This window comes from Bubalus kerabau, chromosome 11 (genome assembly GCF_029407905.1).
Source record: "Bubalus kerabau isolate K-KA32 ecotype Philippines breed swamp buffalo chromosome 11, PCC_UOA_SB_1v2, whole genome shotgun sequence".
NCBI lineage: Eukaryota > Metazoa > Chordata > Mammalia > Artiodactyla > Bovidae > Bubalus > Bubalus kerabau.
This window is the reverse complement of record NC_073634.1, coordinates 29067422-29079929: the sequence shown is the minus strand read 5'-3', so window position 1 is coordinate 29079929 and position 12508 is coordinate 29067422. Positions and strand designations below refer to the sequence as shown.

Below are 12508 nucleotides of genomic sequence, written 5' to 3'. Positions count from 1 at the left end.
GTGGAGGCCACTCCAGGAAGGGTCAGGCCAGAAAATCCACCAGTCTCTGCTGCTTGTTGGCCATGGGCGAACTCCCCTTTTTGACTCTTGGGGAGTCCTCAGAACTCCAAGTAAACAGAAGCTCTCAGTGCTCCCTAGAGGAAGTTCCTGCAAAGCCTCGACACAGCCTGGGCATTTTCCATGCCTCATACAGTGTCAGGTAAGGAGGTGCCTCTTTCATCTGCCGGGAGCTTGGAGCTGTGGTCAGGGGCAGCTGTGGCCTGAGGGGAGTGGGCCTCTGCCCTCTGCTGGCTTTCCTCACTCATGGGAGGCAAGCACGGAGGCTGGGGCTTCCTCTTCAGTGGGTGGAGGTGGAGAGAGTAGAGGGGAAGGGCTGCCGGAGGGAACTTAGGAGCCAGTGTGAACGGCCCCTCCTCCTCCAGTCCCACAGCGGGACTGGAAGCTAAGACTGGAAGCTGTGCTCTGCCTCCTGCCCCTGCATTTTGCCCCTTGCCCCTTCCCCTCGTGTCTCCCTGGTCTATAACCTGCCCTATTCAGATGGTGAGGGCTTGGGAATGGGGCTACTGGGAATACGAGGTGTAATGAAACCGGGTGAAGGAACGCAGGGTCAATTGAAGGAATAAACAGTGTCTTGTTTGCCATCTGTCATCCAGTCAAAGAGAGCTGGCATTCAGAGCAGCTGCCAGAAAAGTCTTCACAGAGGTGATCTTCTGTCACTACCTGCCAGGTTCTGTAGAGGACACTGAGGCTAAGCCACACTTAGGAGCCTGTGCAGAGAGAACTAGGGCTGGGCAGATCTGGGGCTGGTGCTGGGGGACAAGGGTCTGGAATCCTCTATGCTGCCTTTCCCCTGTGTGGTTTCCTTTAAAGCCACCATGTGGGGCCCTGGTGGGACATCGCATCTCGCCGACAGAAGTGGACCAGGCAGATCCTCAAAGATGTCTCTTTGTACGTCGAGAGTGGGCAGATCATGTGCATCTTAGGGAGCTCAGGTAAGCTGAGGAGGGAGTTCCCTACATTTTCCATGAGGACTCAGATGAGGCTTTGGCTTGTTTTGAACACCACACTAAGGAGACGGGTTTAAGTTGTAGCAAGACGGCCAGAAGTCTGACATTAGAATGAAATCTGATGGCATGTCTGACTATGAATAGAATCTGGTTGTTGTTGTTTAGTTGCTAAGTCATGTCCGGCTCTTTGTGATCCCACGGACTGCAGCACTCCAGGTTGCCCTTTCCTTCATTATCTCCTGGAGTTTGCTCACACTCATGTTCATTGAGTCAGTGATGCCACCCAACCATCTCATCCACTGCTGCTGCTGCTGCTAAGTTGCTTCAGTCGTGTCTGACTCTGTGCGACCCCAGAGAGGCAGCCCACCAGGCTCCCCCATCCCTGGGATTCTCCAGGCAAGAACACTGGAGTGGGTTGCCATTTCCTTCTCCAATGCATGAAAGTGATAAGTGAAAGTGAAGTCGCTCAGTCGTGTCCAACTCTAGCGAACCCATGGACTGCAGCCTACCAGGCTCCTCTGTCCATGGGATTTTCTAGGCAAAAGTACTGGAGTGGGGTGCCGTTGCCTTCTCCAGTCTCATCTACTATCACCCCCTTTTCCTCCTGTCCTCAGTCTTTCCTAGCATCAAGGTCTTTTCCAATGAGTAGGGTCTTTTTCAATGAGTAGGCTCTTTGCATCAGGTGACCAAAGGATTGGAGCTTCAGCTTCAGTCCTTCCAGTGGATATTCAGGGTTGATCTCCTTTAGGATAGACTGGTTTGTTCTTGCTGTCCAAGGGACCCTCAAGAGTCATCTCCAACACCACAGTTCAAAAGCATCAATTCTTCAAGGCTATGGTTTTTCCAGTGGTCATGTATGGATGTGAGAGTTGGACTGTGAAAAAGCTGAGCGCCAAAGAATTGATGCTTTGGAACTGTGGTGTTGGAGAAGACTCTTGAGAGTCCCTTGGACTGCAGGGAGATCCAACCAGTCCATTCTGAAGGAGATCAGCTCTGGGATTTCTTTGGAAGGAATGATGGTAAAGCTGAAACTCCAGTACTTTGGCCACCTCATGCGAAGAGTTGACTCATTGGAAAAGACTCTGATGCTGGGAGGGATTGGGGACAGGAGGAGAAGGGGACAACAGAGGATGAGATGGCTGGATGGCATCACTGACTCGATGGACGTGAGTCTGAGTGAACTCCAAGAGTTGGTGATGGACAGGGAGGCCTGGCGTGCTGCAATTCATGGGGTCGCAAAGAGTCGGACACAACTGAGTGACTGAACTGACTGAACTGACAGTCTTCTTTATGGTCCAACTCTCACATCCATACACGACTACTGGAAAAACCATAGCTTTGACCTGTGCCAGCAAAGTGATGTCTCTGCTTTTTAATATGCTGTCTAGGTTTGTCATAACTTTTCTTCCAAGGAGCAAGTGTCTTTTAATTGCATGGCTGTACTCTGCAGTGATTTTGGAGCCCAAGAAAATAAAGTCTTTCACTGTTTCCATTTTCCCCATCTATTTGCCATGAAGTGATGGGACCAGATACCATGATCTCAGTTTTTTGAAAGTTGAGTTTTAAGCCAGATTTCTCACTCTTCTCTTTCACCCTCCTCAAGAGGCTCTTTAGTTTCTCTTCACTTTCTGCCATTAGAGCGGTCTCATTTGCATATCTGAAGTTGTTGACATGTCTCCCAGAAATCTTTTTTTTTTTTTTCCCCCCAGAAATCTTTATTCCAGCTTGTGAGTTATCCAGCCTGGCATTTTGCATGATATACTCTCATGTAAGTTAAATAAGCAGGGTGACAATATACTCCTTTCTCAATTTTTAATTGCCCAGTTCTTCTATGTAAGGTTCTAACTGTTGCCTCTTGACCTGCATACATTTTCTCAGGAGGCAGGAAAGGTGGTCTGGTATTCCCATCTCTTTCAGAATTTTCCATAGTTTGTTGTGATCCACATAGTCAAAGGCTTTAGCATAGTCAATGAAGCAGAAATAGATGTTTTTTGGAATTCCCTTGCTTTTTGTATGACCCAACAAATGTTGGCAATTGTATCTCTAGTTCCTCTTACTTTTCTAAACCCAGCTTGTACATCTGAAAGTTCTCAGTTCACGTACTGCAAAAGCCTAGCTTGTAGGCTCTCGAGCATTACCTTGCTAGAATGTGAAATGAATGCAATTTTGCAGTAGTTTGAACATTCTTTGGCATTGCCTTTCTTTGGGATTAGAATGAAAACGAACCTTTTCTAGTCCTATGGCTAGTGCTGAGTTTTCCAAATTTGTTGTGCAGCACTTTAACAGCATCATCTTTTAGAATTTGAAATAACTCAGCTGGAATTCCATCACCTCCACTAGCTTTGTTTGTAGTATTGCTTCCTAAGGCCCATTTGACTTCACATTTAAGGATGTTTGGCTCTAGGTAAATGACCACACCATAGTGGTTATCTGTGTCATAAAGACCTTTTTATAGTTCTTCTGTGTATTCTTGCAACCCCTTCTTAATCTCTTCTGCTTCTGTTAGGTCCTTGCCATTTCTGTCCTTTATTGTGCCCATCTTTGCATGAAATGTTCCCTTGGTATCTCCAGTTTTCTTAAAGAGATCTCTAGTCTTTCCTAGTCTATGGTTTTCCTCTATTTCTTTGCATTGTTCACTTAAGAAGGCTTTTTATCTCTCCTTGCTATTCTCTGGAACTCTGCATTCACTTGGGTATATCTTTCCCTTTCTCCTTTGCCTTTCCCTTCTCTTCTTTTTTAGCTCTTTGTAAGGCCTCCTCAGACAACCACTTTGCCTTCTTGCATTTCTTTTTCTTGGGGGTGGTTTTGGTCACCAACTCCTGTACAATGTTATGAATCTCTGTCCGTAGTTCATCAGGCACTCTGTCTACCAGATCTAATCCCTTGAATCATACCTCCACTGTATGATCATAAGGGATTTGATTTTAGTCATACCTTAATGGTCTAGTGTTTCTCCCTACTTTCTTTAAGCCTGAATTTTGCAATTAGGAACCCATGATCTCAGCCACAATCAGCTCCTGGTCTTATTTTTGCTGACTGCAAGGAGCTTCTCCATCTTTGGCTACAAAAAAAGAATATAATCAATCTAATTTCAGTATTGACCATCTGGTGGTGTCCACGTGTAGAGTCATCTTTTGTGTTGTTGGAAGGGGGTGTTTGGTATGATCATTTCATTCTCTTTGCAAAACTCTGTTAGCCTTTGCCCTGCTTCATTTTGTACTCCAAGGCCAAACTTGCCTCTTACTCCAGGTATCTCCTGACTTTCTAATTTTGCATTCCAATCCTCTATGATGAAAAGGACATCTTTTTTGGTGTGTGTTCTAGAAGGTCTTATAGGTCTTCAGAGAACCATCTAAAGGTTTAAAGAATCTTTTGAAAGATCCTTGAAAAAATGACATCCTGCTGAACATGTAAGTTAATTCCTGTTTCAGAGAAAAGCACCTAACATAGTGCTCGGCATGTAGAGGTGCTCAGTAAACCCAGTTTCCCTTCCTGGAGATGGGAATAGGAATTGAATAAGCACAAGGACGCTGTTCACCCCCTCTGTGTACTGGTCTTTTAAAAATTATGATGTATTTTAAACACACAGATTGGGGAGATCCCCTGGAGAGGGGAAAGGCTACCCACTGCAGTATTCTGGCCTGGAGAATTCTATAGATTATTCCATGGGGTTGCAAAGAGTCGGACACGACTGAGCGACTTTCACTCACTTCACTTAAACACACAGACAAGATAGTTAATAATATTCCTGTCTTAACATCTAGCTTTATGAAATCTTAACTTTATACCATATTTACTTCAGATCCTTTTTTTTTTTTTTGGAAAAAAACAACACCCTAAATATTACAGATTCCACTGAGGCTATTTGCATGCCTGTTTTCTACCTTCTTCTTCCCCTCCTCTTTGCCTGCATCAGCCAGTCATTGCGGGGGAGGGTGCAGCCCTTTAGGGCTGGGGCAATGCTCTGTGAGGGTCACAGCTGAGGATGCACAGCTGTGGGGGAAAGGGTGCGTTGGCCCTGAAGAGAGCATCCATGTGGCACATCACAGGGTCCACTACACTGCACATTTTAAGGTTGAAAGATTCTTACAAATTTGCTTCCCAGGACCCTATTTTGATTGGGTTCTTGCTTGCAAATTGTTGACACTTTCAGCTACTCTCCACTTGGCATTGCTCTTTTCGATAGAGGTGGGCAGTGTAATTCTGTGATAGAAGTTAAGCGTGATCAGCCTCTTTCAACTCGGGGGGTTACATCCACAGCCACTCTCCTGCTACAGTCAGGGGGTGGGGAGAACAACTGGATGGTAGCAGTAGTGCTGTGAAGATGAGGTGAAAAGGAATTCATTGATGAGAAGGGTTACACTTTCCTGAGATTTCCTTTCATTTCGTTTTTTCCTGGCCCATGCCACATAGCTCATGGGATCTTAGTTCCCCATGAGGGAATGAACCCGTGCCCTCAGCATTGAAAAATGCAGAGTCCTAACTACTGAACCACTAGGAAAGTCCCTCCTTTCATTTTCTTTTTTCAATTTTTAACCATTTCTAATTGTGTGCATGTACCATAACACCCAGGGTCATCCTAATTTTCCTTTTGATAATTATACTTCTTTAAAGAGAAAAGCTGAGTTATTCCCATAATATTGTGTCACTTGCTGCCGTCTCTGTGTAGGATAAAAGGGGTGGCATGTAGCACAACAAGGATTGAACCCGCTTCTTGGAAGTGTGTCGCACAGGCCACATACACATGTATGTATCATGCTTCATACACATCTCAGCAGAACAGGGTGGGGCCCCCTGTTCCAGGGGCTCATGGGCTGGTTTCTGATGATTGCTTACCATGGTTTTATGACTGTCCATCCTTTTGTACTGAACATGAATTCTTGGTAGACTTCAAGTTCCATGAGGATGGGAGCTTGGTCTTTTTTTTTCCCTGATGGATCCTCAATATCTCGGACAGGGCTTGCCACATAGTAGGTGCTTAATAAGTATTTGCTGAATAAATGATTAAGCAAATGAATTAATTCTATGAATTACTTTTAGTGTTTCATAACATGATTTCATTGGTGTCTTATCTAAAGCAGTATTTTTATCAAATCTTTACTAGTGAGGCAGAAGATGACTTAGGTGTTCCCAGTCTCACTAGAGAATGGTCTAATGCAAGCCTGCCTATAGTCAGCCACTCTCTGGGGGAAGGAAATTTTATTGAACTCATTATTATCTATCATGTAATTCTTAGACTCTAGGCTGCATGCTCCTTTGCAGAAGTCTAGTTACAGATGACTTTTGTCCTTCTAGAAGAGATAATCCCGAAGGTCATGGTTTTATTGCCCTGTAGGGCATTAACCTTTATTTTTTTTTCCTTTTCTTTATTGTGGTAAAATATGCATAATATAAACTTTGCCATTTTAACCATTTTATTTGTAAATTTTTTATTGAAGTACAATTGACAATGTTGTGTTAGTTTCAAGTGTGAAGCAAGGAGATTCAATTATATATATATTCTTTTTCAGATTCTTTTTCATTGTAGGCTATTATAAGATACTGAGTATAGTTTCTTGTGCCATACAGTACATTCTTGTTATTTATATATTTTATATAAGTAGAGTGTATGTTTAATTCCAGATCCTAAATGTATCCCTCCCTTACCCCCATTTCCCCTTTGGTAACCATAAGTTTAATTTTCTATGTCTGTGAGTTTGTTATCTATTTTGTAAATAAGTTCATTTGTGTCATTTTTCAAGATTCCACATATTAGTGGTATCACATGATATTTGTCTTTCTCTGTCTGACTTAATTCTGTATTTAATTCTGGTTTAATTAGTATGATAATCTCTCAGTTCCTATTGCTGCAGATGGCATTATTTCATTCTTTTTTATGGCTGGGTAATATTCCTGTGTGTGTGTATACATAGATATATGTAAACATATATCAATATCTATACATACCTCATTTTATCCATTCATCTGTCTGTGGACACATAGGTTGCTTCCATGTCTTTGTTATTATAAATAGTGCGCTATGAACACTGAGATATGTATATATTACTGAACTAGAGTTTTCCTCTTTTCTGGACATATGCCCAAGGGTGGGATTGCTGGATTATGTGATAGCTGTTATTAGTTTTTAAATGAGCTTCCATAACTGTTTTCTGTTGTAGCTGTAGCAATTTGCATTCCCACCAACATTGTAGGATGGTTCCCTTTGTGCCACACGCCCTCGATCATCATTTATTGCATAGACTTTCTCATGATGGCCATTCTGACTGGTGTGAGGTGATATCTCATTGTAGCTACGAGTTGCATTTCTTTAGAAATGAGTTATGCTGAGCATCTTTTCATGTGCCTGTTGGCCATCCGTATGTTTTCTTTGGAGAAATGTTTATTTAGGTCTTCCACCCGTTTTTTAATTTTTTTTTTTTTTATTGAGCTGTATGAGCTGTTTGTATATTTTGGAAATTAAGCCCTGGTTGGTCACACGTTTGCAAATATTTTCTCCTAGTCAATAGATTGTCTTTCCATTTTGTTTATGGTTTCCTTTGCCATGAAAAAGCTTATAAGTTTGATTAGGTTTATTTGTTTCTTTTTGCTTTTCTTTTGCCTTGGGAAACTGACCTAAGAAAACATTATTATAATCTATGTTAGGGAATGTTTTGCCTATATTCTCTTCTAGGAATTTTATGGTGTCATATCTCATATATAAGTTGTTAAGCCATTTTGAGGATTTTTTTGTGTACCATGTTAACCATTTTTAAGTATACAGTTCAGTGGTATTAAATGCATTCACATAGTTGTGCAAACATCACTGACATCCATCCCCACAACTTTGCATCTTGTAAAATGGAACCTATATTCCCATTAAAGAATAACTCCCTTTCTGCCCTTCTCTCAGTCCTGGCAACCATCACTACACTTTCCGTCCTTATGAAAGTGTACTTATGTCCCATACTACTCTAAGTACCTCATATATGTGGAATCATACAAAATTTATCTTTTTGTGACTAGCTTATTTCAGTTACCATAGTCTGTGCAGTGTTCATCCATGTTGCAGCATATTGCAGAATCTCCTTAATCTTTAAGGTTGAATAATATTCCATTGTATGTACAGCCCATCGTTTGCTTATCAATTCATCCATTAATGGACACTTTGCTTCCACATTTTAGTTATCATGAATAATGCTGCTGTGAAAAAGGGTGTACAAATATTTCTTCAAGACCCCGTTTTTCTGTTCTTTAGGGTATATACCCAGAAGTGGAATTGCTAGATCATATTCTATTTTCAGTTTTTATAGAAACCACCATACTGTTTTGCACAGTGGCTGTACCATCTTATATTCCCAGCCACAGTGCACAAGCGTTCCAATTTTTCCACTTCTTAGCCAACACTTGTTATTTTCTGTTTTGTTTGTTTGTTTTGATAGTAGCTATTAGGTGCGAGGGGATATCTCACGGTAGTTTTGATTTCCGTTTCCCTAAGTCCTTTACCCAGTCTTGAATCAGGTGGTTTGTTTGTTTGTTTGTTTGTTGTTGTTGAATTTTAGAAGTTCTCTCTGTAATATTAATCCCTTATCAGATATAAGATCTGCAAATATTTTTCTGTCATTCTGTGGACTACCTTAATACACTATGAATAATGTCTTTGTTGAAAAACGTAGGTTTAAAATTTTCATGAAGTCCAGTTTGTCTATTTTTTCTTTTGTTACCTGGACATTTGGTGTCACATCCCAAGGCATTAACCGTGTAACTTTGCAATTCACTCCCATCTTCTTTTCTTCCCTGATTATGCATACTAGTTTCTCATACCCTTTTCTGCTTGAGCTTTGTTATCCTCCTGGTACCCCCAGAAATGAGTTAACAAATAGTTAACACATGTTTAAACAAAAGACAGTATTAGTCACCTATTTTCATGTTTAAAAAATACCCAAACTAAGTGACTTAAAAGAATAAAAATCAGGTATTATCTCTCAGTGTTTCTACGAGTCAGAAATTTGGTATGCCTCGGTTGGATACTTCTGTCTGCGGTCTCTCATCATGAGGCTGTAGTCAGATGGCAGCTGGGGCTGCAGTCGTCTGAAGGCTTGAATGGAGCTGGAGAAGCTGCACCTGAAGCAGTTCCCTCACATGCTGAGAAGCAAGTAGTCGCTCACCGTTGTTCACTGAGGATGTGTGACATGAGAGGGACCCTGAGGGTCACATCCGAGGCTGAGAAGGAGCAGCCAGACTGACAGGGTTAAACCAAGAGGATGAGGTGGCACTCGAGCCAAGAGAGAGATTTACAGAAAAGGGCAAGCAACGGTATCAAATGCAGCCGAGAGGTCAAACAACACACAGAAACTAGCCCCAAGAAGGCTAGTTCTGAGGTAGTGGTGGAACTGGAATCGGGGCTTTAGGCTGTAGGAGGGTCTATTAGACTTGAGACGGGATGCTAGAAATGTAAGGCTGAGGGAACTCCTAGTTAGAAGAACCACAGACAAAGCTTAATATTGTGACTGAGAAACTTCAGGGCATGTTTTGAAAGACAACCCCAGTGAAGTCACATTTTGTTTCTTTTCAATCACTCTGCTCCCTTCCCCACGCTGACCTCTACCTGAACACACTGGGGCTGATTCTGAGCTTTGTCAGTCGTGGGTCAGATAAGAAAACCACTGCTCCAGGAGCTTGGCTTTTCATCTTTGCACCCCTCAAAGCAACCAGCAGTATCTTTAAAATATTTGAACAAAAGATCCTTTCGTTTGTTTTGCACAAAGTCATCACATCCTCAGTAGAATTCTCTTGCCATCTTCTCAGAGAGCCCAGAGCCTCATGATAATTTCCTCTCTTACTCATTCTAACTTCTTAACAGGCTTACTTAGGAAAGGCCTCGTGACTCCTGTTCCTGTCCCTATTAACTGGGCCCATGTAAGCTTGTGTCCAACAAGAATGGGAAGGGCCAGCTGGTGTCTTACTCTAAGAGATCACTCTAACCCTAGACAAAGCAAACCAGGAGAAACCTCACCTTCCAATCACTCCAGTACAGGGAAGTTAGTTCATCCCATCTCGTGGGAAAGTTCTTAGCAACAACCTGCTGAATTATGCTCAAGGCTCTCAGTGTAGGCTGAGGCCAACTTGGTTTTTACTAAAGGATTCACTAAGCTACTGCTTCTCACACTCCAATATGCATGAGAACTACCCAGGCATCTTGTTAAAATGCAGAATCTGAGCTAGGAGTTGGAGCCTGAGATTCTGCATTTCTGATAAGCTCTCAGATGGTGCTGATGCTGCTGGTACTCAACCACACTAGCAAGGCTCTGGGCCGAGTCCTTTACATCCAGGAACCAGCAGAGGATCCCAGGGAGTCACAAACAAAAAGAAATTCAAATGCCCTAGAATCCAAATGCTTCCAAGAGCCATGGTTTTCATTTGAGTCTGATCCTGTGTTTTCTTTTTCAGCCTCAAGCAGCTTTAAAAGAGAATAAAGGGGCAGACAGAGCTCCTCCAGCTCAGACCTGGAGGAGAGAAACAGCTCATCCCCTCTCATTGAAAGGGGACAAGCTGGAAGGACTCATTCCAGCCAGGAGTCTGGCCCACGAAGCCAAAGGGAGAGCAAGTCAGGGCTGGACAACGGGTTCACCGAGGGTCTTGGGAAGTTCCTGTGAGGCCTCGTGCATGGCCTTCTCCAGGCCCTCTCTTGTCGCCTCCCAGGCTCAGGGAAAACCACGCTGCTGGACGCCATGTCCGGGAGGCTGCGGCGCACAGGGACCTTGCTTGGGGAGGTGTTCGTGAACGGCCAGGAGCTGCACAGGGAGCAGTTCCAGGACTGCTTCTCCTACGTCCTGCAGGTGCCCGCATCCTGGCCCGCCCGCAGGAGTTGGGAGGTTGGGGGGGCACCTTGGAAGATGCTGACAGGTCCCTCCCCACAGAGCGACACTCTGCTGAGCAACCTCACTGTCCGCGAGACACTGAACTACACGGCGCTGCTGGCCATCCGCCGTGGTTCCCAGAGCTTCTTCCAGAAGAAGGTGGGTGCCTCACTGTGGCCTCATACCCCCTCGTCCCTCCATTTGCCCATTCCTCCCCATCAGTCTTCACTAAGAGTCTAGAGCTGCTCTGTCCACTGTGGCTTTGGGGCACTTAATTTGGCTTCAAATGTGGCACTTGAAATGTGGCTTTAGTCATGTGGCTTTGGGGCACTTGAAACATGACTAGACCTAATTGAGATGTACTATGAGTGTAAAATATACACCACATTTTAGAAAATTAGTCTGGAATCACAGAGCATAAAATATCTCATTAGTAATTTTTAAAATGTTGATTATTGGTCACAGTGGTTTTGTTTTGGTTGTATAGGGATAAAGAAATTATACCACTTAAAATTCATTTCTCTTGTTTCTTTTCACTGTCTAAATATGGCCAGTAAAATGTTTAAATTCTGAGTGTGGCTTGCATTATATTTTTATTGGACGGTGCTGTCCTGGGAGCTCTATATTTGAACGGATATGATTGTTTTCCTCATTCACTGCCCTGCAGTCCTGTTGAGATTTTTCTCAACTTTCTTTGAGACATATTGAATGTGCCTCATCCAAACTGGATTCAGTTGGTGAATTGTCAGCTCTTCCTAGGTTCCAATGTTTCCTTAAGTGGACCCAGTTTGGAAGTAGTTGCAGATAAACTCACAGGGACCTCACCTAAAAATATTGTCTCATTTCTGTCTGGACTGGAAACACACAGGGAACCAAGAACAGGTCCATGTACCACCTGCAGAGCAGGCACAGTTCCCTGGGAAAGAGGTTCCTGCCCATGACATCTGCCTCAGAGACTTCACCACCCTGAGGCTCAATGAGGTTCCTCCTGGGCACACACATTACATTTGCACTTCAGTGGCCAAAGCTGGTCTTTCTTCAATGCCATTGAGGCTCTGAGGGATCCTCCATCTCAGCTGAAGGGGCAGCAGTCACTCCATTTTTATCAGACCCCTTTGAACCTGTCATCAGGGAGTTACTCCTCTTGACCCAAGTGCTGTGGAGCTAGGTCTGAATGGTGTCTGGAGTACCAGCAGGCTTGCTGTTATAATGCTGGGTCAGGAAAGGGCATTCTTCTGTTTCACAGTCCTAGACGCACTGCCCTGGATGTCCTGGTGCATAGCTTTCACTCCAGAGGAACCTTCAAGAAGAGCCATCAGCCCCACAGAGTGAGGGCTAGCCCTGTTCCTCCCTGGAACACTGGAGTGCTCAGAAGGCATTGTAAGGTTCCTGCAATTCTCCCATCTTATACTCTGTACTCTCACCCTTGGCTGACATCCATCAGACCTTGCTCACACACAGTATCTGATTTCATTCTGGCATCAGCTCTATGAAGGAGGCATTACTTCTGTCTTTAAGCTCAAGAAACTGATCCCCAAGAAGACTGAGATCCAGCACCTCAGACTGGCAGAACTGGGACATGAACCAGGTTCTCTGGCTCCATCATGTCTCCCTGGGCCCCACTGTGGTCGGAAAAGATGGAGGTTAGAGATCATTCCACAGGGA

General features: G+C 43.7%; 1 protein-coding gene across 5 annotated transcripts in view; it reads left to right on the top strand.

Annotated features, from left to right (window-relative positions):
• ABCG5 (ATP binding cassette subfamily G member 5) overlaps nt 1-12508 on the top strand; it is a 44037-nt gene that overhangs the window by 11924 nt on the left and 19605 nt on the right. For 4 of the 5 annotated variants that reach the window (XR_008700239.1, XM_055539951.1, XM_055539954.1 and 1 more), the window contains 2 exons: nt 10686-10822; nt 10904-11002. Coding sequence is in view for 4 of the 5 variants with exons in the window: in XM_055539951.1 (XP_055395926.1) it covers nt 10686-10822; nt 10904-11002 (236 nt within the window). In the remaining variant the exon portion in view is untranslated. Of the gene's footprint in view, nt 1-27; nt 200-870; nt 993-10685; nt 10823-10903; nt 11003-12508 lie in introns of those variants that run through there. The other variant, XM_055539952.1, reaches the window with a different exon arrangement.